Below are 27,942 nucleotides of genomic sequence, written 5' to 3' on the forward strand. Positions count from 1 at the left end.
TATTCTATTGTTTCAACAATTTGTTATAATATGTAGCTTTTGATTTGAGAGACAATGGACATGTGATTACATTTTTTTAGAAGGAATGAGCAGCTGAGTGTAAAATATGTATGTAGAATTGTATACAATTTATTTCAAGTATCAAGAAGGACGAAAATGAAGTTTTAATATATTCTATCAGTTGTCAATTTCTTAGATTTGTATACATACATTGTATTACAAAGGCCCTGTTTGAGCTCTCTTTTTAAAGAAAAATAAATTCAAATTATTAGTCGAAGCCAAAAGAAAAGGAAAAGAGTGGTCTATTTCTTTCAAAACAAAACAAAAAACAACCAGTAAAAATATATAACAAAGCTTTAAACAACAACAAAACAGACATCAAAGCTCCAAACAAGCACTAAAAACAAGAGAAACAAAAGTGACACAAAAACTTGTACCAATCCCATCCCCATTTTCCAATTCAAAACACAACCCCCACCTGCACCCCTAAAAAAAGAAAAGTGAATAAAAAAATAAATAGTACAATTAATAATAAAGAAAACATAAATACAGGAGTTAGACCCATCTGGAAATGAAATATCCTTTCCTCTGAGTTTTCATGTATTTTCTCATAAGAGTGAAAAAATTACAACAACAAAAAATAAACAACATCTAGTTCGTGCATTTTAATAAAAAATCACATTTAAGATATTCTCCTTTCAAAAGCAAATCCAGTCTCCAAATATTGAAATATGACCAAAAAAAAATGAAAAAATAAACAATACAATAATTTAAAAAAGAAACTTTATAAAAATATATAAAAAAAGAAACTAAAAAATAAACATAATTTTTGCATTTTAATTAAAAAGTCAACATTTATGATATTCCCCTTTCAAAAGCAAATCCAGTCTCAAAATAATGAAACATGATTGAAAAGTTTCAAAATATTTTTTTTTTCTACAAAAGAAAAAAAAAACACTATAGATTTTGCATTTTAATTTAATAAGTCAACATTAATATTCCACTTCCAAAAGAATCCAGTTTCCAAATGATAAAACATGATTGAACAATCAAAGTAAAACATGTTCATGTTGACTCTATAACCTTAGGAGGAAAGAATGTTTTTGTGACAAAATGTATATATTTAAATCAATATTAAATCAATTAAATCAATATCAGAATAACAATCTACGGTATAATGACAGACATTTTCAGAAAAAGGCACAATATTATCAAGTGAACAATTTAGATCCAGTTCAATCCAGCATGAACGACTCACTATCGACCACTCCCGTCACCAAGCCCTCCGCATCGGGTACCGGTAGCTCGACTGCCGAAAGACCGTCGGGAGCCCACCGCATCGGGCAGCTCGACTGCTGAGAAACCGGCTGTGACAAGGGTAGCTCGCTTCGCTTATATCTGGACTGCTCCACGATAGAATCTTTTGATTTGACATTTTTTGTAGATTTGAATATATTCTAAAACAATTTAGATACATAAATGGATCGTAGTTCTACTTACCATTAAAAAATTTCGATCATTTGCGCATCCAAAAATTTGATGAACTTTCAAGCTCCGATATCCACACTTCACAGGCGAGTATCCACATTGAAACTTATATGTACAGAAAGAGCACATTTTCAACTGTCTGTATCAAGGCACGAGATTGCATCAACTATGTGCGCATGCGCATGAAACCCCATTTTCGATGAGCCGCCCAGACAGAGGCGATGCCACTTGCAGCAAAACCCGCGCGAAAACCGTGCAGCCAAAACCAGTGCTCGCGATGCGCCCGTATTCGCACATACCTACTTAGAGTTAGACAGGAATAACCGTCGTTTCTGCCTGGGGATTTATTCAACAATTTCTGAAATTTTTCTGTAATCCCCATTCACCGACGGTAGTGTGTTAGTGCGAGTGTAATCGGGGTCGGGTCAACTCGGACCACGGGACAACTCGGACTAGTCTGCTGGGCAAACCCTTCATTTCACTCGAGTTAAGGGTCTGAATGTGCAGCCTACTCATGCCTTGTGTACTGAAGCCCCCAAATAAACATTTATTATTGATGGCTACCCTCAGCCCGGCATGCCAACACATCTACACTGCAAATATTTTTTCACATTTCGGGGGCAGGAGTGAAATCGCCCCGAGCCCCCACCAACGTTAAAGTATTTTTTGTGTGACTCAAACATCCACACCACACAGTCACACTCAAAGTCAAAGAAATTGAAGCATATTCATGATATTGATTATTGCAACTTAAAACTCAGCTCTCTACACCAGGGACACACAATATAAATATTAAAAAAAATTGGCCTAAAAATAATCAATTTGAAGTTAAAAATTAAGCCCCCAAATAAACATTTATTATTGATGGCTACCCTCAGCCCGGCATGCCAACACATCTACACTGCAAATATTTTTTCACATTTCGGGGTCAGGAGTGAAATCGCCCCGAGCCCCCACCAACGTTAAAGTATTTTTTGTGCGACTCAAACATCCACACCACAGTCACACTCAAAGTCAAAGAAATTGAAGCATATTGATTATTGCAACTTAAAACTCAGCTCTCTACACCAGGGACACTCAATATAAAAATATAAAAAAATGAAGAAAAAAAATTGGCCTAAAAATAATCAATTTGAAGTTAAAAATTAAGCCCCCAAATAAACATTTATTATTGATGGCTACCCTCAGCCCGGCATGCCCACACATCTACACTGCGAATATTTTTTCACATTTCGGGGGCAGGCGTGAAATCGCCCCGAGCCCCCACCCTCGTAAAAGTATTTTTTGTGCGACTCAAACATCCACACCACAGTCACACTCAGTCAAAGAAATTGAAGTATATTAAATTATTACAATCTTAAAGCTCTACACCAGGGAAAATCAATAAAGAAAAAAAAAAAATATATATATAAATATTTACAAAAAAAAGGCAGAGCCTACACACTGCCACGCTTCAAGCTCTAGTTCACTCTCTCACTCAGTCAAGCTCAGCTCTTTGACTGTGCACGTCCACTTCCATTGGGGATTCGGGCTGAATCCCACCCCGCCAGTTTAGGCGGCCGAGCTACGTAGAATTGCGATGAAGAGTAGCGGACCGTTCATCGGTTGTTCGCTTCTTGCGACCAGAGAGAAAAGGTGAAAAACTTAAACAAAATCGTTCAAATGCACCAAATTTTATCCTTGTGATGAGAAAATGGAGTTAATGGAATACAAGAAAGTCCATCTTCTGCGATAAAAGTGTTAACTTGAGGAGAAATGATCACAAAATCAAGTCAGTTGTTGAGCGGGGCCGAGCCGAGCACCGACACAGTTAATACACGCGCGCCTATGGGAATCGCGAGCTGTCGAAAAACGCCTAAAATTACACTTTTTTTTTATTTCAGCGAAAAAAAAAGCAATAGAAAGTGAAGAACATTACCATCAGACCATATCTCTAGAAAATCTTTACAAGAAATTTCGAAATGACGGAAAAATAGACGCAAATTTGTGAGAAAAATAATCTCGTAATGGGTGGGACAACTCGGCCCGCGGTCCGAGTTGTCCCGTGGTCCGAGTTGTCCCTGATTCGTGTAATCACGTCAGCCATTCGGAGGACGGGTTTTGTCCAGATTTTTTAAATTTTTTTTTAATTCTAAAAGAAATGACATTATCTTGAACGAATGCCCACTATTTTCGTTAGACTCTAATCTTTCTTTTGATACTATGTAAATTCAAAGAAAATATCGGAAATATACTTTACCGATGAGTTATTCCCCCGTTATTCCTTATTTTTTTAATTTTCTGCCGGAGAGGAAAAAATCATAAATGGCAGCCGTGTGTTGTCCTTTGGCTTTACGTTCAACGAGTTGTGCTTTTATCAAGGCTTTCCGATTAAATTTTCGATATCCTGGCCAATCAATGCGATCAAGGCACATCTACAAGCGCAAAGCAGCAGCACAAATCGCGATATAGCGACTGGTAAATACGTCTGTGTAAGGATGATGACGTCATCCAAGATGGCAACTTACGTTGACCAACGAAAGGATCGAAGATGACGATGTTTCGATCATCATTTGAAAGGAATTAGCGGTAACTGCGGTCTAAGGTACGATATTTCTGAATTTTAAACATTTTTTCGTGAATATGGATGTGATTTCTTTTTCATAATGTGACATTTTATGTACAAAAAAACGATCGGAAAATCGGGTTTCCGCCGAATGTTAGAGTAAGTTAGATCTAACGTTACTGCTAATACGTTGTCGGTAATCCTGGGTTTTAGGGGCGTAAAATATCTGTATATATTACCGGCCTCTAACTTCAGCCAAATCATCCCAGCTTAATATGGTCGGCTGAAAGGGCAATATTCAATTATGATTGAGCCGTTTTCATCATTGATGTCTCGCATTATAGCTGAGCGTTGTATTGGGATCTTTTCTTGAAACTTTTGCGTAAATTTAGGGCAATCAAGTTTCACTGAATGAGTTGAAGGTCACATGATCAAGTAATTTCAGATTTTAGAGCAGAGGGGATCAAATTGGCAAAAATATATTACTACTGGGTTTGAGGGGTATAAACTATTTTTTGGCTTGAGGGGGTAAAACCCCCTACATTTTGGAGGGTTGAAGGGGAGGGGGGTCAAAGCGCCTTACATTTTAAAGGAGAAATTATCATTTTGCCCATATAATATATCCTCTCACTGTACCTACTGGGCTTGAGGGGTATAAACTATTTTGGGGGCTTGAGGGGGCGGTACTTTACTACTTCCACGCCTCTTGCATTTTAGAGGAGAAATTATAAACTTTGCCCAAATAATATACATGTATCCCCTTATTGTACCTACATGTATTTAGGGCAATCAAGTTTCACTGAACGAGTTGAAGGTCACATGATCAAGTAATTTTAGATTTTAGAGCAGAGGGGATCAAATTGGCAAAAATATATTACTACTGGGTTTGAGTGGTATAAACTATTTTTTAGGCTTGTGGGGGGGCATTCAAAGCCCCTTATATTTTAGAAATGAAATGATCAACTTTGCCCTTATAATATATCCCCTTATTGTACCTACTGGGTTTGAGGGTATAAACTATTTTTGGGGGCTTGATGGGGGGGGGGGGGTCAAAGCCCCGTACATTCTAGAGAAGAAATTATCAATTTTGCCCATATAATATATCCTTTTATTTGTACCTACTGGGTTTAAGGGGTATAAACTATTTTGGGGGCTTGAGGGGGGCGGTACTTCCAAGCCTCTTGCATTTTAGAGGAAAATTATAAACTTTGCCCATATAATATATCTCCTTATTGTACCTACTGGGTTTGAGGGGAATAAACTATTTTGGGGGCTTGAGGGGGGGGGGGGGTTCAAACCCCTTACATTTTAGAGGAGAAATGATCAACTTTGCCCATATACATGTAATATATCCCCTTATATTATTAAAGTTCCATTTAATCCTCTTGAATGAGATTCATTACACAGGCATGCGATGTTTTGAAATCGGCCGTGAATAAATGTGAGGAAAAAGATACTGGCCCAAAATCACAAATTTTGAGGATAACCAGGGGATGGACACGGAGTGAAATACGGGTGTAGAGTAAGATATTAAGTCATTCATATCCCTCGTTATATTTTTTTTCTTTAATTTTTACGATAACCATGATTGCCATCCCACCTTTGTGACTCGGAATATCCGATCGAGTTCACTGTCCCGATGTTCGGGTAGGTGGAGCATAGTGTAGCGGTAGTGAAGTGGAGTGGAGCCTGCACGAACATCGAACATCACCTGAGGTACTATAATGCGAGACAACAATGATGAAAACGGCGTAATCATATTTGAATGTTGCCCTTTCAGCCGTCCATACTAGCTGGGATGATTTGGCTGAAATTAGAGGCCGGTAATATATACAGATATTTTACACCCCTAAAACCCACTCGTCATCCCCGACCATTTGCCATACAGCAAAAGGTAGGGGATGGGACTAGAGGTATGTGAGGCGTACTCATAGACAAAATTTGTTATAAAAAATGTAAAAGTAAGAGAGTTTGACTTACCAGTCTTTCCCCCCGAACCAAACGTTGATCTTCCTTCCATTGTTGCTGGAATTTATTTTGGACTCAACGATATATTGTCATTTATTCGAGGACCTTTCGGGAAATCGTCGGAATGTATGATGAAATTTGTCATGATCCTCAGCAGGGCATAGACTTCTATGTAGAGGATGTAACACGCCCTCTTGTGCTCAATTAAAGAAAGCTAACGGAAGCGACCACACCAATGTCCTCTACAGAGCTGTATAAAAATGCTTCTCACCACAGATACCTGTTTCCGGTGATGCTTCTATTTCGGATCTCCGAGATCCAGCGATAGTAGTCTCTTTCTCCCCTGACACACAATATTTTTTTTAAATTATTTTATACACAAGAATAATTGTTGTAGCGCCATCAGCTTAGTTTATTCTATAATGAACTGTATCTTGTCGTATGGTGAAAGGAAATATGATGCCTTTTTTTTTTTGGGGGGGGGGTTATTGCTTCTTCTCTCGATCCCCCGATCCCTCTCTTTTATTGAGTACTATCATTGTAAGGGTTAATTATTAATATTATTATTTTGGTTTCCTATTATTTTTCATATTGTTATGGAATATTCATTTTCATCATCATATCACTTTTGTAAGCCCACATTTTGTACCGTCCTGAAATTAATATGGGTAAAGGGTGAAATGTGAAAAGAATGGAAGGGGCAAGAAACTCAAGACAAAGGGATAAAACAGAACATAATTACGTTCCAATTTTTTAAAATGAGTTTCTTTTATTTATCCAGGATGGGGAGCACATCAGGCTCGTGCCCACCCCCTCGAAAGCCATAGAACACATTTATTTTGCATCCATTTTGTTTGATAATTTGTATAAATTGTTAATTTCATTTTATTGTAATCCTTTATGTTTGGATTTGAAATCAATTAAATTTACTTGAAACTTTCCCGCCCTCCCCCTTGAAAATTTTGATCTGCCCCTAAATAGGCCTTTGTGGTAAGAGATTTTTTATTTTATTATTTTTTTAATGAAAATCCTTTAGGTTTGGATTTTAAATCAATGAAAACAAACTTGAAACTTCATACTGTATAGCGAGGAGCTGTTATCATAATTGTGAAATTATTCGTTACATAAATCTCCTTCACGGGGGGGGGGGGGGGGGGGGGGGAGCTTGTTATTTTTTTCTGTAAAAGAAACCACCCCCTCCCCCTTTGGAAAATCCTGGATTCTCCCCTGATTAGAACCACAGTAAAGTTCGTTATTCCGATCTGTTACATTAATAATTCGGAAATTAATGCCTAACTTTGTTAAAAGTATTTCTATCGTCAGGTTCATTTATCAGAAAAGAATAAGGGGCTTCTTCATCAAGAGTCCCATATTAAACAGAAAATTAACAAAATCGAAACAACTGAATTTCTCCTTTATTTTTTTATTTCATACAAAAATGTCTTATTTCATTTCAGTTTCACAACTACTAGTATCACTTTTGACTTTGTATCAATATGAAACAAAATTGCAAATTTGTCTTGATTGAGGCTATCAAGACTTCCTTACCAGAATGCATTACGAGCAAAGTTTCGTCGAAACCTCAACGGTCAGTGGTCCAAACGGGTTGATGAGCCTCTATGGTTTCGTGAGATCTTTTTTCTTTTTTGATTTGTCACTGTCAAACACCATAGACGTAATGGAGGCAGTTGGATGAGGTTCACGTTGAGAAATCGGTGAGTTTTTATTCATTTTTTATATCATATTTATTAATTTAAAGTCATATCCGTCAAAATAACATTTTACATCAATGGATCAGTTCAAGTATGAACTGATTCGCGATGCTTTGGGCAACGGATGGGGGCAAAATGAGCAATGTATATTTTAACAATAGAGAGGTATACAGCCGAGAACGAGGTTATATTATAACCTCGTTCGTAGGATGAGTGCTAAAACCCAGGATTACCACTTTGTCTGTACGTATGGGCCTCCAAGCTCTTCAGTCTATGTATTGGTGAGTGAGCCAACGCAGTTCAGCGGAACAACCAAAATACAGAGACTGAAGCTTTTGGTCTAATCATAACCTTGTTCATAGAATGAGTGGGACAACGGAGTGCAGTGACTTTTTGAAATCCTGACCTGAAGGAATCCCACCAAATAATACTAATAATAATGATGGATATTTAGAGGCGCTAAAACAAAAAGTACCATAGGGGGTAAGCGCGTACGATGACAATGTACTACTAGTACTAGGGTGTCTGAACTTCTGAAGCCACACTGAAAAGTGTCAGCATAAAACAGGCTGATTTAGGGGAAAATATGGCACATTTTTTTGGGAAGTTCAGGCTGCTAGAAAAATGTGATCTGAATTGATTATTAACTTGTGTTTGGCATGTATGGAAAGAGAAAATTCAGGGGCTTCTTTTGACAGTAAGGACAAGATATGATCATTTTAAATAAGGATTTAGTCTCATTTAGAGATAAATTGTTAACCCTTATTTGTGTGTGTGTTGAGATTGCCATTTCCCCATGCGTTTTCTATGGGAAAATGAAATGTCTGTTTTGCACAATTTTTTTCACTTTGTCGCAATTTTTCATTGTGATCTGGTTTAATAAGATCTGGTTTGATAAAAATCATACCATCAGAAAGAGTATAAAAAATCCTATTGGACTCTTTATGGATAAGTTTTTGGCATTAATGATAAATTTATAACAGCTCTTGGAAGCTAAAAAATTTTGAATTGTGTGTGTCCGTTTCTCAACTACACAGTCTATGGCAGAGAAATGCTGAAAAACGACCTAATTTCATTTCCATTCTTCTTTTTTGCAGCCCAATAATTGGATTTTTTTTCAAAAATGTTACATTTCTGTCAGTCTGAAGGTCATTTCTTTCAAATTCACAAAGAAAATGTGATATTTTCTTGAAATAAGAAAAATATTTTTTTTCTCCAGACACCCTAGTACTACAGTGTATGAATAATAATTTAACATTTGCAATTACCACTAACGTTAATTACCACAATATTTTATTAAAGTAGGCACTTCACTCGGGTGAGCGATCGTGCGGACAGAGCACTAGACTTGGATTTTTGCATTGCAGTGAATGGCGAGCGCATGTACATGTCTAACACACACAATACGCTCCGCTCGGCACTCCGGCCGAGTGCTGGAGTTGCATTCAGAATTGCTCAAAAAAACAGAGTCAGTTTCTTCCTTTATTCCACTGATTTTGATTGGTCAAAAATTCCCGCGGTTGCTTCGTACATCTTTGGTAAACATCGGAAATATACAACACAGAGTTTCACCATCATCATCACGGGTACACAGCAACAGAACGAAAGTTCCATGACGCTGTGGTCGGGTGCAGATGCGACATTGATTAGTTTAGACTTAGATCTGTTTTCTCACCGATACCGCACAGGTAAGCAAATTTTATTACTACTTGCTTTTCCGTCAAATTCTTACGAAGTAGCGTCGATATTACATCATGTTCGTGTGTATGTAGAATCTATCGCTACGTGAACAAAGTCAATTGATTTCCGGGTTTAAGAGCATACGAAGCACCAGCCAATCACGTTCTTATTACCATTTTCAGTTTATCATAAACCGAAAATGGTAACACGATTGTGATTGGCTGGCGCATTCGACGCTCAAAACAGGCTCCACTTCACTGCCACTACACTACACTCCACTTACCCGAACATCAAGGTCCAAAATTCGCTCTGATACTCCTAGTGGCAGAGGTGGGATAAAATGCATATTTATTGTGAAAATTATACGTCGAATGGGAATCAAAAAAGAAAAGCTTTATTTCGTACTTTACACCCTAATTTCACTCCAATGACTCCATATCCATCCTCCGGTTAGCCTCAGAATTGGAAATTTAGAACCAACATCGAGTTCCTCACAAATAATTCGCTGCCGATTTCAAAACATTGCATGTGCATGCGCTAAGGTCCGAGCTCGGACATGGGTGACATGTAGCTGTAATAAGCCGTTTTAACATTTTTTTTACCAGCTACATATAGGTGGTTTGAATAAAATGAATAAAACGGCTGTTTTCGACTGGCCGTATGGCCGCCGTAGAGCAAATGTGACCAAGGTATTAGAGGTGAAATTATGTTTTAGCCCATTTACATATTATTAGGGCTAGAAATCTTTAAGAGAAGATCTATTTTTAATTGTGGGAAAAATGATGAGTGGGGCTTACATGTAGTTGTAGATGTAGTATACTGCAGATAAATGCAAGAAAAATGAAATAACAAATATTGAAATTATATGATGCTCATCTAAACTCAAGAGATAATGATTTAGTGAAGTAGAGGATTATACACATTAACAGAAAATATTCTGTATTTTCATGTCAGAGAACCTTTAAGGAGCATTGTAAGGATCTCTGATTATTGACATGATTGACAAAAAAACAGCTGAAAATCATGACAATTCAATAAATCAATGTGTTTCTCTTATTTGTTTAGATATTATGGAAAAGAAGTTGCAAGCATGGCGAGCAAAGAAGGGATTGCCTATCCGAAGTAAAGTACAAGAGGAGAAAGAAAAGAGACGGTTATTATCCGAGCACACAACTCCAAATCATCAGTCAAAGAGGTAATTTAATTCTAAATAAACCTGAAGAAAGTACACATCATGTGCCTGTTTGAAAGAACAAACAACATGTCAGCAGATAATATCAGACCATAAATAGATCAAATGAAAAATTAAGTGTATGGTACCAAAAAATTGTAAAATAGCAAGGAGTTTCAGTCTCTTGTGCTTGCTCGAGGCAGCATACAGTATATCCAGCTAACAGACCCGATTCTGTGCTGCCATAAGGAGTTTGTAAGAACCCTTGCGTTATTCTAGTCGCTTCGCTTCAATTTACTGCTGGTACTAAGCCTAATTGTTTACCTTGGCAGCCAATTAAAGCTCATCGTTTAGCATCCATTGTCTCTTTCGATTCTATTATATGTTGTTTCGCTCTAGCGTTCTAGTCATTCATGCAATTTTACTCCAAAGAACCATCCCAAAAAGCTTCAGTATGTCCTTTTTAAGGCCATTTTTACGAAAAGCAAAGAACTTGTCAGTCTTTTCCTCGTTGTATCCTGTTAGTGTTACGCAATGCTAAATAGTGCCAGAAATTATACCAAATCTCCAAAAGCAAAATATTTACATGGGACCAGTCATACATTGTAGATCAAGTTTAACCCATCTCAAACTCGGACAAACAAGGGTCACTAATCATTTGGTATAAATTTCTAAATTTCAAGTCGTATGATCATAGTTGAAGGTTATTTGAGGTCAATTAACATTATTTGAAACCAACAGTGAAGATTTCAAGCTAATTTTGAAATTCTATGATACTGAGATCAGATACGAATATCAGATATCAGCAAAATAGATGTAGAGGCGCAGATGTTTTTTGACATTCTGCAAGGTTGTTTCAAAGAGACAAAATATTGAAACTGATTTTAACCCTTTGCGTGCGGACCCGCGAATCCCGATACCTCTCCCTGCGGCGGAGCCGTTTTGGTACATTGCTGGTATTTGGATCTGTGGCGGTGTTTTCCCAATCAATTGCTAATTGCGCCAAATTGATGTATTTTCAGGATTTTTAGTAAATGCAAAGATGAAAGATCAGACATTTTTCTTTCTAGAAATACAGGTTTCGTTTCTCAAATCAACAGAATAGTTAAGAAATTTATGAGGAAAAAGTCGTGTTATTTTGTAAAAGCTTCGCTTTTCCCCCAAGTCAATAGGCACTGTGTACAAAAATGCGTAAGGGCAATCAGCACGCGCGGACAGGTCGGGTTCGATCGATACCGCTTTGTTGTCTGCTCTAGTGCTTTTTTTCATTGCCTATTGTCCCACTACTCATGAATTGTCTCTTTACCTCCTTGTAGAGAGATCATTTGCAAAGTGTATAATTACAACGATAATCCGTTTTGGGTGAAATCACAGCATACCATATACCTTTATTTTCCAGAATGAACAAAAAAGCGCGAATTTTCCCTTGCAAGTGCGATGATGATGCCGCGCAACGAAAGTCCGAAACTATTTTGTGATTTTTTGGGGGCTTCAAGACGGTGGCCTCAACGTTTCACTAAATATCGTCTTTGGTATCTTTTCATAAATTAGGGTTTGTATTAAAAAAAAAAATTTTGTTCCTGAAGATTACATACCAGTATTCGATATGTTTTCCGTTGCAATTTCAAAGAGTGAAGGGTGTAAATAAGTTTCAAATTATATAGAGGATCTGAAATCATACCTCCCAACGCTCTCCTCGTCTCGTTCTACGTTTCATTTTTCTTATCTTCTTTTTCCCTCCAAAATAACCATGCTACCGACTACTGTTCGTCACAATGAGAGAAAGTAAATTATTTTCATCTAATGAAATTGTAACATCTAAATTAAAAGTGTTTTATTATGTTCCTCCATTTTATTCATTTTTTAACCGCTCTGGTTTTTTTCACAATCGAAAACAAAATTAATAAATAAATCATGAAAAATTTGTATCATTTTTTGTCTCTTTCTTTTTAATCGTTCAATTAAATTAGTACAGGGGTGTTGGAGTTGGTAGGAGGCGGGAGTCCACCCCCCCCCCCTCCCCTTCAGGAAACGTATACAAAAAGGGGAAGTATTTCTTTTTTTATAAAGTGCTGTCATGCTCAAGAAGAAAACGTTCTTGCCATTTCTTAAGCGCCTGCATGGTTTGTCAATAAACAAGTAGACATTTACATTGTTTAAATGTTACTGTCGTAATATGAAAAGCAGTATTCCTATTAAGAGCTTTTTGTACTGCTAAATACGAAAAGCAGTAGGTCATCCTGACGAAATCACTAATCTTCATTTTATTCAGGGCGTTGGCTATTTGTTCCCTGCTCTTTTTATAAGGGATTTGTTTTAGCGTCCGCCATGACTTTCTTTTGTTTGGGGAGTGCCGAGATCAAGAACTACAAGGACGTTTTCATTTTCGAAAGAGTAGAGGATAAACGGTGTTCTAAATTGCTTTATTCTCTATTTTTTTCCTTTGAAATATAAAGAAGACAAAAATAATAGCAATAAGATGAGAGAATGAAAGAACGCAGGGGGGGGGGGGGGGATGGGATTCAAAGTGCACCAGGGGCACTGGAAAGCTACTGAAATCATTATATGTGACTGGCAGATGATATATAATGTAGTAGTATGTAATATAAAGTGTAGTAGTCTACATGTATTTAAATACATGTATTTTAAAACGGTACCAAGGGATTGTTTTTTCGTTTTCCCTTTCCCTGGTTTCTAACCTGTAACTGAATGTATTATCTACCGCTTTCATTCCCTTTCCTATATCTAATGTATTTATATATCCCCTCCCCTCTTAGTTCTTCTCATTTAAATGATATATGTATCGTCTTCCTTCTCCCCGATTTGGATTACGAGGTATATACCCGCCCCATCCCCCTCTATCCATTCTCTCTGATTTATTTCTTCTCAGTACCTGTCATTTTACATTACTTCTAACTCCCCCCCTCTCTCTCTCTTTCTCTCTCTTCATCGGAAATCGTTCCGAGAGTATGCCTCGATTTTGTATTGATCAGAGATTGTTGCATTTGTGAGCCTCTCATCCTATTGCATCGTGGCCATCATGTCGAAAATTTAGGGGGGTTTTCTCCCAGGTTCTCAAAAAAAGTCCCGAAAAATCTTTTAAAACTACTACAGTATTGTAACTGTCATTTCACAATAAATTTTATATCATCTTCCATTTCCAATAACGTGGGTAGATATCTATCGCAAAAGAAAATGCACGACTAATCTATTTTTTGTGAACTTGGGGCTTAAGGATATGGCAAGACAGAGGCCTCCATCTTTCACTAAAAGTCATTTTTTTAAAGATTTTTTTTCGTAAATTATATGTCTCAATTAATTCAATTTGCCACGCAGCTATTGTAATAGTAAAATAATTTTCTTCCTGAAGTTTGCGCACCAGTATTCGATTTGTAATATCCTGAAATTATTTCAAAGTTACACGAGTACGAGTGACTAAAATTGTAAGTCTGAAATCATACCTCCCGACTCTCTCCTTGTCACTTTCTACGTTTCTTTCTTTATTTTACTTTTCCCTCAAAAAGAGCCATGCTAGCAACTACTAAAAGTAAGAGAAATGATTTTTTCTTGAATAAATTATAACATCTGCAATTAAAAGTGTTTTTTATTTGTTCTTTCGTTTTGTTCTATTTTTTATGTGTCTCCTTGATTTCACAACCAAAAACACATGAAATAATCATGGTAATAAATAAATCATTAAAACAAATCATAATAGTAATAGTATGCAGCGCTTAGAAACATTTGTATTATAATTGCTATATAAATGTTGCATATTATTATTATTATTATTATAATATAATTCACTTTTGCCTCTATCGTTTTAATCGTTCAATCTAATAGTACAGAAGCGGCGGAGTTGGTAGGAAGTTTCAGTCCTCTCCCCTTCAGCAAACATGTACAAAAAATCCGAAGTCTATATAAATTTGTAATTTTTCTTTTAGCCGGTGCACTCCCTCCAACTATCGGCTCAACCCCTCCATTATCAAAAACGCTCAGCGGCCCCTGTTTTTTTATGTAAGAAATAAGATATTTCGGTTTTGATGCTAACCAGGGTAAGCGACCCAAATGTTTGTTTGCAGTAACGGGAACAAAAACGGGTGGGTCGGATTTTTTCTAAATGAATCTTTTCTACCACGCTTTTCGCCGGTTAAAAAAAAAATAAGAAATTGGCGAAAAAAAACCCAGAAAATCGGAGAGAGGAGACAAACAAGCAATATTAGAGTGCAGGTCAGAACATTTCTATCTGGAGGGGGAAGGGGTATGTCAAACAAGAATAATAAAAAAAAAAGTCATCAGTTTGACAAGGGTCTGAAGACCGAGTTGCGACAAACAAACGTTGTGGGATTTTTTTTAGTAATCTATAACCAAAAATAAAGTCATGTTGTTATTCGTTTAAGTGGATATTCATGGATTTTAGCAAAGCGCACTTGTCTATTAACCCTTTTATTCTCTGTCTCTCATTCTCTCTCGTTCTCCGTGACATCTGAACATTTTTTTCTACAATTTCCCTAAATGGTTCTTCTTTCATCCTTATATGCATCATCACCAAGGGGAAGCGCTTTGAATCACTGACGGATGTCATAAGCACCTACGAGTTGTTGGTAAATGAGACAAAGTTTGTTGTTTTTAGTTCCGGTATGTTGGTCGAAATAAAAAAAAGTATTCATAAAAGCTTTTTGTATTGCTAAGTACGAAAAGCATTCAATAAGTCATCCTCTCGATAAACACTAATCTTCCTTTTGTTCGGGGCGTTGACCATCTGTATCCTGCTCTTTTCGGAAGGATTTTGTTTGAGTGGCCGCCCTGACCTTCTTTTGTTCGGGTAGTGCGGATATCATGAAAAACATGGACGTTTTCCTTTTGAAAACAGCATAAGATGAATGGTGCGCTAAACTGCTTTATTTTCTTTTTTTTTTTACAGAATAGTAGACAAAAATAATGAGAAGAAGAGAGATGATTATATTATGGGGAGTGAAAAAGTTCAAAAGTGTACCGAGATCAGCTCAAAGTACTAAGACATTACTCTCGTACAAGCTTTTCTGTTTTTCTGAAAATACAATCGATCGATGAAACCGAGGAGATATCATTCTAGAGTGAAATCTCCTTGATGAAACAAATAATAAGACGGAAATGGTGAATAAACGCGTAGCTTATTACGTGACGATCTTGCAGAAAAGATGTTGGTGTACGATATGGATCAAATCACGTGATCCGAACATGTCACGTGATCAGGCCTTTTGCGCGCGCGTACGTGCTCGTCACCAAATTTATTCGTCCCCGTCTGAATCCAACGAAAAAATCGGGTAAAGTTGAAATGATTTCCTATTTTCGGGATTTTTCCCCACGTAGCTGTATATTTTTTTCATTCTCTTATCGAAATAGGTTTATAAAGGAAATAATGGCAGAGGTTTTAGTACATAACAATTTCGAAAAAGCTGAAAAACTTCATCGAATTAGACCAAAAAAATTTCGGCTTCTGTAGAAGCCCGTCGTAGTGAACAACTCGCTGGGCTTCTGTGGAAGCCCGTCGCACGCAAAGGGTTAATGTGTATGCTAGATGGAAACCGTCCAATATTTTCCATATGGGATGAAATGAATATTTTGCCCCGCCCGCAAGATTATCATTGGGTAATAAATGATTATGCGCATGAAGCTATTGTTACGTCACAATGGAATTGTATTGCGTATTAGTTGGCAGCAGGTGTGGCAAAGGAGCGAGATTGCGTCAATTTATTGAATTCAAATTCAACAAGTATTGTTACTCACTGAAGAATAATATTTTTACTTATCCCACTCAAGGCCATCCAATATTCCCTAAATATTTGAGTATAATTCTAGGTTACTTAGTCCAGGTTATAGGTCATTGAAAAATTATTCATCTGACCTATTTTCATTTTCAATGAAGCTTATGAGTATCAAGTATCAGTTTTATGAGCAAAATCTGTAGGTTGTTGAATGAAGGTCTAAATGCATATTTCATCCGTCAAATGTATTACTCTTGTCAAAATGTCTCGCCCGTATGGCTAGTGACCATTATATTCATACATGTACATCCTTTCAGTGAAATTGACAATTTTCTTATTATTCCTCTATCCAAATATTTCCATCTGACCAAACACGAGGGCAAGACTGTGTATGTGTCACAATTGCTCAGCCAGGATAATCTGAATCTAAAGTGCTGACATTCAAAGATATGCCATAGTAATGATTAAAATATTGACTGACTTTGAGAGGATTATTACAATTTATGCCCTTTTACCATATTGCCATTGTCCAATGACTCAGAATGATATACGATTCTGTTGTGGGCAATATATCATATGCCCCTCAAGGCCAGTCAGTATTTACATGTATTTAGTTTAATTAGTATTCTGCCATTTATAGGTAAGATTGCATCCCACACCTTTCATCTTTGTTTTCTGTCAAGTTTTTATAAAAGTTACTTATCCTTTTAGGAACCCCATTCAGGTGTTTAAATCAGAGAAAAGGTTTGAAAAAAGTGAGGAAAGGAAGAAACAACCCAAGTTTTATACGCCAGGCCCTTCAACCAGTAATAATGCAGCTGTCAATAGCAGACATACATGCAATGGTTCTAAGATCAATAAGCAGCCTGGCAGGCGAAGTCTAGCACCTTCAACCAGGGTGAACACTTTGCAACAAGAGGATGTGAGCAGAAATGATCACAGAAAGCTACCAGCAGACAAGAAAATGTGAGTACTGGTATGAAAAAAAAAATGTAGATTTTATATTAAACAGTGTGTTAAATCAATATCTCTACCTATTTTAAGACAAGTCTAACCAAATTGTAGAGCATTACTGGGTAATGTAAACCTGATATACACGATTACATTGTTAAATGTTACACACACATACATGTGTTTCAGTGACCAATGACCACCCTTCAAATGACATATTGAAGTGTTAACCGAAAACACTTACATGTACATGTACAAAGAAAATCCTTTGTGCATCTACATGTAAACCACGAAAATCATCAAAAACATGCATGACTGTAAGGTACACTCTCCTAACTTGATACTATATTCAGTTTTTATTATTTTTTTTTCATTTTCAATGAACCATTTCATTCAACTGATCTATATACAGGCCATCTCATCCAAACAAAAGTGATAGAACCACAATATTCTTGCCTCAGAAACATCTCATCAGGTCACATGATCTGTCACATCTTCACAAGAATCGGAGATCTGTTCGGTTTACTTCACCAAACTTGTTAGGATCAGGAGAACCACTTGATGAGAACGTTCCTGCAACTGCTGCAACCCTTGTCACACCTGTACAGACTAAGACCAAGCTGGACATGAAGTGAGTCCATTCATTTACTTCCGTATTTCATAAGGATTTACTTACTCTAGAAATATGATTTGTGATCTGTATGGTCAAATGCCAAAATCACGAAAAAATACTGTTAAAAATGATGGTACATGTTTTGTACATGAGGTTCAAATCACAGTCAAATATATTATTTGGCAGATTTTTTGTTGTTTTTTCTGTATAATCTCTGTATTTTCATTTAAAGGACGAGTCCACCTCAACAAAAAGTTGATTTAAATAAAAAGATAAAAATCCAAAAAGCAAAACACAGAAACCTTCATCAAAATCGGATGTAAAATAAGAAAGTTATAACATTTTAAAGTTTTGCTCAATTTAAAAAAACAGTTATACGCACATCCTGGTCAGTATGCAAATGAGGAGACTGATGACGTCATCCACTCACTATTTCTTTTGTATTCTATTACATGAAATATATATTCTAATTTTCTCCCCATTGTCAAGTGAAACAACGCTTGATTCCTCCCTGTGCATGTGGAACTGGCATTGCTTAAAACTATATGATTCAGTCAAGTTGGTCCCTATTGTCAAATCTGTAAAAAATGAAATATTGTATAATTCAAACAATAAAAAACAAAAGAAATAGTGAGTGACGGACATCATTGACCGACTCATTTGCATGTCAATGAGTTGTGCATATCACTGTTTTGTGAAAAATAAGTGAAACTTTAATATGTCATAACTTTCTTATTTTACATCTGATTTTGATGAAATTTTCAGCATTTTGCTAGTTTGATTTTTCTCTATTTATTCAAATCAACATTTTTCTGGGGTGGACTTGACCTTAAAGTAATCAGTATTATCCATTTCTGATCCTCATCCCAATACTCTTCTTTTCCACTTTGAATATTTCAGTATATCCATTTGCTACATTCTAAATTCAAACCTACAACTCTTCCTCCCCCAATTCCTTCCCAATTTCATCCACCATCCTCAGTCCATAAATTCTGCTCTCCTCCAATTTTCCCATTTCTGTACATCCTCCACCTTTGTCAATGCACACTCCATACTCTCCTCCACTTATTTCATTCTCATTTTCCCATCTCAGTACATCCTGCTTAGAACTACATTCTCAACTCAAACCTTCTACTCTTCCTCTCAGCATTCCTCATTGCATCTTCTTCCATCTTCAATTATTGCACATCTGTTCATTAAATGCATGATGATGCTAATTGTTTATTGAATTAACAGAGAAAGGCTGGATCAGTGGCTGATAGCAAAGGGCAAAACACCTTCCAGGTTTCATAACTTCCTGGGCTATGAGTCATCTATGCAACACACCCCTTTAGGCAACTACCAGAGGAGAAGATCCTGTACACCCCATCATGGCAAGGACAGGAGGGACACACCAGGGAAAGGTACACAGAGGACTGATGGAGCTCCAGGACATGATACCATGAAAGAGTGTCTGGAAATGCTAGAGGAGGTGAGAGGGCATACTGATTGCATGTTATTCGGGGGGGGGGGGGGAGACTCACAGAGAGTTAAGTGTGACATAAAATTGATCTAAAAACAATTATAAACCAACCAGATAAAAAAGAAAATAGCGCAAATTAAAACAACTATACTATAAAGTATAGTTGCATGGACAAACTCATGACACCTTATTGTGTCATTATGGCATTATATCAAATGAGTCATGGCATGGTGCTAGAATCATTGTGATATCTGAAAAATGTTGCTGAGTTTGTCTCATAATCCGAATAGTGGGACGTCCTCCCTCAGAGCCTATGTATAGAATGTTTGTCTAGATTCATAGGCCCGAATTCGTAAAGGTGGTTTTGAAAACCCACGGTTGAGTCCATGGTTTATGCAGATTTCCTATATAAATTACGCTTAAGTTACCGTATCGGGCGCTTGTATAAAAAATGTCCAATGCTGATGCGCGCTTTTGTAACAGCGTGCCAAATTGACGCCTGTTACCATGGTTAGATTCGCTATTTTATTAATGAGTCCACTGTTTGAAGAGTAGACTCATTATTCAAAACAGTAGACTCATGAATAAAATAGCATGGATAACCACGGCAACAGGCGTCAATTGGCGCACTCTGACAAAAGCGCCCATCAGCATTGGACATTTTTTAATATATGCGGTAAAATAAGCGTAATTTATACAGGCAATCTGCATAAACCATGGACTCAACTGTGGGTTTTAAAAACCACCTTTGTGAATTCGGGCCATATAGTTTCAACCATTTGGAAATGTGAAATGAATTTTGGTATAAAACGGGTCTTAGAATCTATTTTTATGCAACTAAAAAACAAGTGATATGAGTCAGTGGCGATAAGAATAGAGGCTGTCTAGCCATTTTGACGAGAGGATATAGATTGTGATATTCTGTTTGAAGTTCCATTTGTATTTACTTCAAAAGTAAGTTGGAATGCTCCCCAGGGAGTGGAGAAGGTGCATACATTGTATGCGGGCTTGCAAGGATCCGATGACCGGGGTAATAATATGTCTGTAAAGCGCTTAGAGACGTCGTTCCGATGTATTAAGCGCTATATAAATGCGGAATATTATTATTATTATTAAAAGAAATAGGGCCCTGTTATGTAAATATATCAATGGTATTATTGCTTTTACTTGAAACTGGTTCATAACTAGTTTCAAGATCTAAATTTTGATAGTCACAGAGATGTCAACTCAACCTTTTGGAATATTCAGGTAGTCTCAAGTTATTTTTTTAAAGACTGTTTTGAGAGTGTTTTCAGTCTCTGTGATGTCTCCATCATTTGCGAAGATTATTTCATTTTTGAAACGTCCTTGCGACTACAAGAGATGCATCCATCCATGACTTCCAAGCAAATTGATTCACATCAGTTCTGGAGATGTCTCTGATTTGCCTCCAGGTAGTTTGCGAAAAGCTCTACTTTGTGAACATTGTTTGTTGTAGCGTAGACGTCTCAGGAAACTATTTCCAACAAAATGTGGCGTGACATGTTCTTAGGCTACTCAAATGATTATATTTCATTGGCCAGTAGCAAATTTTGTGTATAGATTACTGCTATTGACGGCTAGTGTTTGATTTGATAATATATTTTTTTCCCTGTGCTTTATATCCTTGTTTAGGGATGTCCATTGGAAGTCATGTCCATTTGGCTTGATGGAGTAGTGACCAAGGCTCCGCTTATCCAACAGAGTGCTGGCTATTGGTTGTGCAGGGCAAAGATTGCTGAGAAAAAAAGTGGAGACCAAGCTGCCACTGAGTGCTTGTTTGAAGCTGCGGAATTCAATCCTGAGGTAAGTAAATAACTAGAGATATCCTGTATTTGAGTCTTATTTACTTTTAAATAGCATAATTATTTTCACGTTCCCATACTAATTCAAGATCTGTCTCTGTCTCCGTATTAAGTAAATGTCGTGAACTCTCTTACATTTTCAACCGCTTCGCAAGACAACTGATCAATCAGCTCTATATTGAATTCTACGCGATATCAAACATCTTCAGAATTGAATGATTACTGTTTGTCAAACTGATGGAAGAAAATACTATATCCAATTGTTATTTCTTTCTCTATCTATTTCTCTCTTATTTTTTTCTCTGTTCTTTGTCTATCTTATTTCTTCCTCTTTCTTTCATTCTTAATATCACATCAGCCCTTAAAAGATATCCTGGACACCCTAGTGACCTACAAACTCAAGCTGAAGATGAGCCTTGAGGAAAAATCTGAAGAGACCAGTTCAACAAACTCCCCTCTCAGACACTCACCATGTCTTGATATCCAGACACCAGTAGCACATCTGGAGTTCGAAGATGAGGATTTGAACCAGTCTTCCAATGGAGAAGGTGGTGAGAGACCAGGAGACTCCCATTTGAGCATCAAGTATAGCCTCAAGGAATCTACACCTTATTTTGCAAGGTACACAAGATATTTGTTATTTAGATGATAAAATAATAATGTGCAGTTCTTGTATAGCGCATATCACATTATGATATAATTTCACTATGCGCTTCCAAAGGACTTGCATAATATCACCCTTGCTCTAGTCCCGCAGCCTTTACAGCACGGTGGCATTTCAAGGAATAAATTCTTGCCAGGAACCCATTTACCTCATCTGGGTTGAGTGCAGCACAATGTATATATATTTTCTTGGTGAAGGAAATCATGCCATGGCTGGGTTTCAAACCCCACGACCCTCTGTTTCAAAGTCAGCCGACTAATCCACTGGGCCACAATGCTCCAAACTACTCTTGTATTTGAGGATCCAGAATAAATGCATCTTATTCTTGGATAACAGTGCCCTTTCAGTTCTTGAATATATCTCAATTTCTGATGTGCTTTGCCCACCCAGTGATTATGTCAATTGAGGTCACTTAACTGAAGACAGTAGTTTGTACTGTTAGTAATGTTCACCAAAACAGCGTAGTAATACTATGGTCAGTGTGTTATATGAAGAGAGTGAGTGACATAAGTATCATTTTGATTGGTCAGATAATTAATGGATAATTGAATTGCTCTCTTCCCTGGGATACGGATGGACTGGTGGGGGGGGGGCTTAAAGGTGGAGTGAACGTACCAATACTGTGGTCACTCAAACCATGTATATAAACAGCCAGTTTGAAAATATACCCTTTAAGATAAGTCTCAGTGTGTGGTTCCCTATACCATGTACATTCAATGCAGTGCTACATGCTTTTTACAGCACCTATATGTTGGCTCAACTACATTGGGGTAGGCCTAATGATAAATTATCATGCAAAGTAGAATATATGCATACATTAGCTGTTCTATATAAATAGACTTATCATTATTATTGTTCCTTATCACTTAATGAGAAACAAAAAAAATAGAGAGAATCAGAACAATGCTGCTATTAAAAAAAAAAAGGCTTGTCTAATTTCTTAGCCAATGGCGCTTATTGTAATTTCTTGTTATGTAACGAGTCATTACCTCCGCAAATTACTACAAGATAAGTCAAACCAATAAAAATAAAATAGAAGAGAATCTGTGATTAATTTCTAAATTTGTGTTTAAAATCTGTTTATTTTTGGCAGGATTCATCAGACCACTGGTGATTTCCCACCGGCATCTTGCCTGCTGGTCACTCCGGTCAGACGGTCAGCCCGTTTGGACAACAAACGACGTTCTGTGGCATGTCTGGGTACCCAGCTCACCCGCACTCCGGCTGTCGAGGACTGCATGGACTCCATGAGTCAGGTAGCGGCTAACTTTCCTTCAGCGCAGCTTATTCTTCGCCCAAACAGAGCTCTTAACGAAGAATTCTCTCAGACTCATTTACAAGACTAATGGAGTGTTGCAAGATACTTGCAATTGATTACAAGTTAATTGCAGGTCCCAAAATCAATTATTATTTTTGAATTGTAAATTTGCATTTGATCGCTTGTCTTCTTCTTGCGCGTTGTGGTCTAGTGGTTCTGACTTTCGCCTTTCAAACAGAGGGTTGTGGGTTCGAATCCTGGCCGTGGCATGTTTTCCTTCAGCAAGAAATTTATCTACACTGTGTTGCACTCAACCCAGGTGAGGTAAATGGGTACCGGCAGGATGTGAATATAACTATTTTGTGAAATTAAGCGAAACTTCCAATTTGGATGAAATTTTCAGTGTTATGCTAGGTGGATTTTTCTCTTTTTATTCAAATCAACTTTTTGTTGAGGTGGCCTTGTCCTTTAATGATATTATTATTATTTATCAACAAAAATAATTGTTTTGTTTTAGTTACAATTGATCTATCACTTTTAAATTTACAACTGAATTTCCAATGAATAGCATATATTTCTTGCAACATCCCCAGGAGAATTAATTCCGCTTTATTGCGTTGTTAATTAACTGCCATGTATACAATGAGGAGTCTGATTGGTATTTTACAATACTTTGACCAAAGTAACAATATAAATCTTTCAAAAGCAAATAGCTATTTATTTTGGAAAACTGTAGATGAACAGTTCTCATTATTTCGTAGAAATCTGTACTGACAAGAAATGCTTGCAGTATGAGAAACAAGTGTATGCAAAGTAATCAACAACTGATTGCATTTATGTGTGTTGAGTACTTGAATTGATTTTGGCAAAAAAAAAATCATTTGTACAAGTATGTAATTGGATCTGGGAGTTGCTGGCTACTAAACGTGGATGATGTATACAGGCTTCTTATCTGTCTCCAATCTTGCATGGTTGTGGGGCTGTGGGCCTACCACAAATTGTGACAGTTTTTAAAGAATGACCCTGCATTATGAAATACCACCCTTTTTCTGCCTACATTTCCACTATTCTCAGAATTTCAGCTCTCAAGTTCTTGCTGAAATGCTTCCCAGGGAGTTGAAAAAGTGCTTAGGTTACACGTTGACAAGCAAGAAGTCATTATTTAATGTTTGGTTTACATAAGTCGCATCAGAACTTGATTGATATAGATCTAAAGTGAAAATTAACTTTGATTTTAAAAGATTTTTTACACAACCTTGCACTCACTGTAGCTACTTGAGTTTTGCTTGCAATGACAAAAGATCTGTTTGATCTAGGCCCGTATTACAAAGAGTTATGATTGATTCAATCAATCATAACTATGGACGGCCAGCAATGTCAACATCTAAAATGCAAATTTATTCAAAATATTTTCTAGATATGATGTATATTCAGGGCTCCACACTAACCCTTTTTTTCTACTGGTCCAACCTGTTCATGTCGGACCAGTAGATACCGAGTTTTTCCATTTTTTACTGGTCTGAACCTGAAATTTACTGTTCCCCCAAAATGAAGGGGGAAAAAATACTTGAGTTTATTTTGCTATCTTGTATTGCTTTTATTGCCCCCCCCCCCAAAAAAAAAAAAACATACATACAGTACACACACACACAACATAATTCATGAGACACATTTCTCAATATTGGAGAGCCATTTATTATGCTTTGTTTTTACTGCTCATGTCGGACCAGTAAATCTGGCTATTTCTTAAAAGTTACTGGCCCAACAGCAATTTCTACTGGTCTGAGACCGTCGGACCAGTACCAGTGTCGCGCGCTGGTACATTCATCCTTCTCTTGAAGATTCAGTGTGACTCTCTTTGCTTACTAAGGAGATTGTGCAAATTTCCTGTAGAAAAAAAAAATTGGATGGATGGATTTCCATACAGTTGAGATTGATTAAATCAATCGTAACTCTTTGTAAGACGGGGCCCTGATGGTCATCCTGTGAATTGATGTTTACATGTGTTCTGGGGCCCGTCTTACAAAGAGTTGAGATTGATCCGATCAATCGCAACTATGGACGGCCAGCAACGTCAACCTCTAAAATGCAAATTTGTTCAAATTTTTTTATAGATATGTATATTCATACATTCGTCATTCTCTTGAAGATTCAGTTGATTCTCTTTTGTTTATTAAGGACACTGTGCATATTTCCTGAAGAAAAATTATGACATTGATGGATTTCCATATACTTGAGATTGATCGGATCAATCGTAACTCTTTGTAAGACGGGGCCCTGATATTAGTCTGGTGAGGGTCAGAAAAGTAACCTTATGGTCTATATGACCACTAAAACTGGATTCATAGAGTGTAAACTATTATGCTTCTCATATATGTACAGTATTTACATATTCATTATTGCAAACATTATAGGCTCAAAATCTCATTTTTCATGGGTTGTGGAAAGAACAAAACGATGACAGGTATCAAAGTCATTCCTGTAAATGTTAGCTTCCATGTAGGTAGATTTCTTATGCTACTTGAATTTAAGAAAAGATATGTTGTAGCACCGACATGTACAGTGTATTTACATGTATGCTTTAACCCTATCCAGGCCGGGAGGGGGGGCCTCGGAGGCCCCTCCCCTCAAATGATTCGCGCAATATGCCGCATGAATTTTTTTGACCGCGCCGCTCGCTGACTTTTTACTTTCAAGTCTTGCGCAACTTTTGAGACCAGTTTTGCGTCACCCGGGTACGCGGTTTCGAAATTACGCAACATTATGTAAGTGCATGTCAGACCAAAAATTGCTCCAAAATGTGATTTCGTGTACAAAGTCAATGCAAATTGTGTTTTCAACCAAAAATCATGAATGTATGATTATTTTTAGTTTTGCAGGTCTAAATGTATGTATTTTATGCCATTTATGATCTCAGAAGAAACCCCAACAAATAACATTGAAAAAACAATGAAAAACAAAAGGTCCAAGAAATTGCAAAAAACAATAAAATATATAAAAAATGATCTAATATCGCAATTCATTTAATGTACACTTGCTAGGAACACCAAAAAGAATTTTTATACCAAAAATTGGAACATTTGGGGCTTTATTTAGGGAGTTATAGGGAAAAGTATGATTTCGCATATGGCCATTTGGCCATATGAACTCCCAAACTACCCCGGCCTAGATAGCCATAGGGTTAAGTTTGTGTTAATGAAATGCTGTCATTTTATTTGTTTACATTGTAAAATTCGAGCAGTTTACTGTTTACCATTCAAAATACATAATGTACACCCCCCCCCCCCCCCCCCCCGTTGTATAGTATGAGTATGTGTATATCCAAACTACTGTTACATAAACACCTGTGAATTCCAAACCATTTAAGGGGTACTCCAAGCTGAAAATAATTGTCTAAATATTAAAATAGAGTACATTTTACCAAGCAGAATGCTGAAAATTTCATCAAATTCTGAAAAAAACAAGGAAGCTATTGAATTTTAAAGTTAAACAATATTTTTTGTGGAAACAGTTATATGCACATCATCATGAATATTCATTACATGGGCTGATGATGTCATATCCCCACTTTCCTTTTTGTTATGTTATTACATAAAATCGTGATTTTTTTTTCATGTGTGTAAGTGATATGTTTTCTTTATTTATACCGGTAATAAAATAAGTTGCACCAACAAATATTGAATGCATTATTCAGCTTGCAATCTATTTGTTTAATTCTTAGAGGACAAAATTTGAATAAACATAATTTCATATAAAATACATCATCAATTTGCTCATTGAATATTGATGAAGACATGCCTATAACTGTTTCACTGAAATAATGCAAATCTTTTAAATGCCACAAAGTTATGGCATAACTTTGTTATCTCTTGCCAGATTTTAATCAAATTTTCTGTGTTTTGTTTGTCTGATTTTTCTTTATCTGTTCAAATCACATTATTTCAACCTGGATTACCCCTTTAAAGTGAGTTCAGTCAAATTTTCACTGGAAGCGTGAAATTAGATTTACTTCTGAAATGGGTGAATTCAAACTGTAATTTCTTCATTATCTGTAATACCCCTTTCATAAACCCAATAAAACATATCCTCCAATTAGCCGCCTAAGAATAATGCGGATAATTCAATAAAAATTGCGTTCACAAACTCCGAAAATCATCCGCATTATTTTTACGAGCGCCCGTCCTGAAAAAGGCGGATAATCGTCATGACAACTGGACACGCCCCCTCCGATGCGGTTGTGTTGGAAAAGGGTGACCTTGTGACCGCACCATGGCAATTATCCGCATTATTTGGAAATACGTTCATAAACTCAAAATCTTGTCCCGATGCCGCTATTATGCGGATAATAGCAGCATCAGAATAATGCGGATAACTCTTGTCCTCCTCTGATTTTACGACCAAATTATGCTGCTATTAGCCGCATAATTGGGTTTTATTGGGTTTATGAAAGGGGTATAAGAGAGGCATTTACTTTGGGACACAATGTAACAGAATTGCAACTTGATGTTTATTTTAAGCTTATTTAATGTAAGTAATAATGAAATACATTTATATATTTATATTTTGATTGAATTGAATTGTAGCTTTATTGAAAAAAGCAGTAATGTAGAATCTTGTTACCCTTTGGAATAATAAAGGGTTGTCAACAACTTGTCTTGAATTGTAACCAAGTTTATTTATTTTCTATGAAAATTTAATTGATTGGTTATTGAATTATGGATGGATAGATAGATGGATTCATGACTGTTGTTTATTGTTGATCTTGATTGGTGGAATCGTGGATGAATGGATTGATAGATAGATTGTTTTGTTTGTTGGTCAACTTGATCAATGGATAATTAATTAATGAAGTTGAATGATTTA

The 27,942-nt window shown here is 36.7% G+C and overlaps 1 protein-coding gene across 1 annotated transcript; it reads left to right on the forward strand.

The window, feature by feature from the left end:
* Nucleotides 1-7,993: 7,993 nt before the first annotated feature.
* On the forward strand, nt 7,994-27,733 carry LOC129260103 (cytoskeleton-associated protein 2-like). The gene is made up of 7 exons (XM_054898156.2): nt 7,994-10,588; nt 17,020-17,274; nt 17,672-17,890; nt 19,109-19,343; nt 20,988-21,158; nt 21,516-21,778; nt 22,915-27,733. The coding sequence occupies exons 1-7, from the start codon at nt 10,389-10,391 to the stop codon at nt 23,165-23,167; spliced, it is 1,596 nt and encodes a 531-aa protein (XP_054754131.2). The 5' UTR covers nt 7,994-10,388; the 3' UTR covers nt 23,168-27,733.
* Nucleotides 27,734-27,942: the final 209 nt, after the last annotated feature.

Source organism: Lytechinus pictus, chromosome 5 (assembly GCF_037042905.1).
Source record: "Lytechinus pictus isolate F3 Inbred chromosome 5, Lp3.0, whole genome shotgun sequence".
Lineage (NCBI taxonomy): Eukaryota > Metazoa > Echinodermata > Echinoidea > Temnopleuroida > Toxopneustidae > Lytechinus > Lytechinus pictus.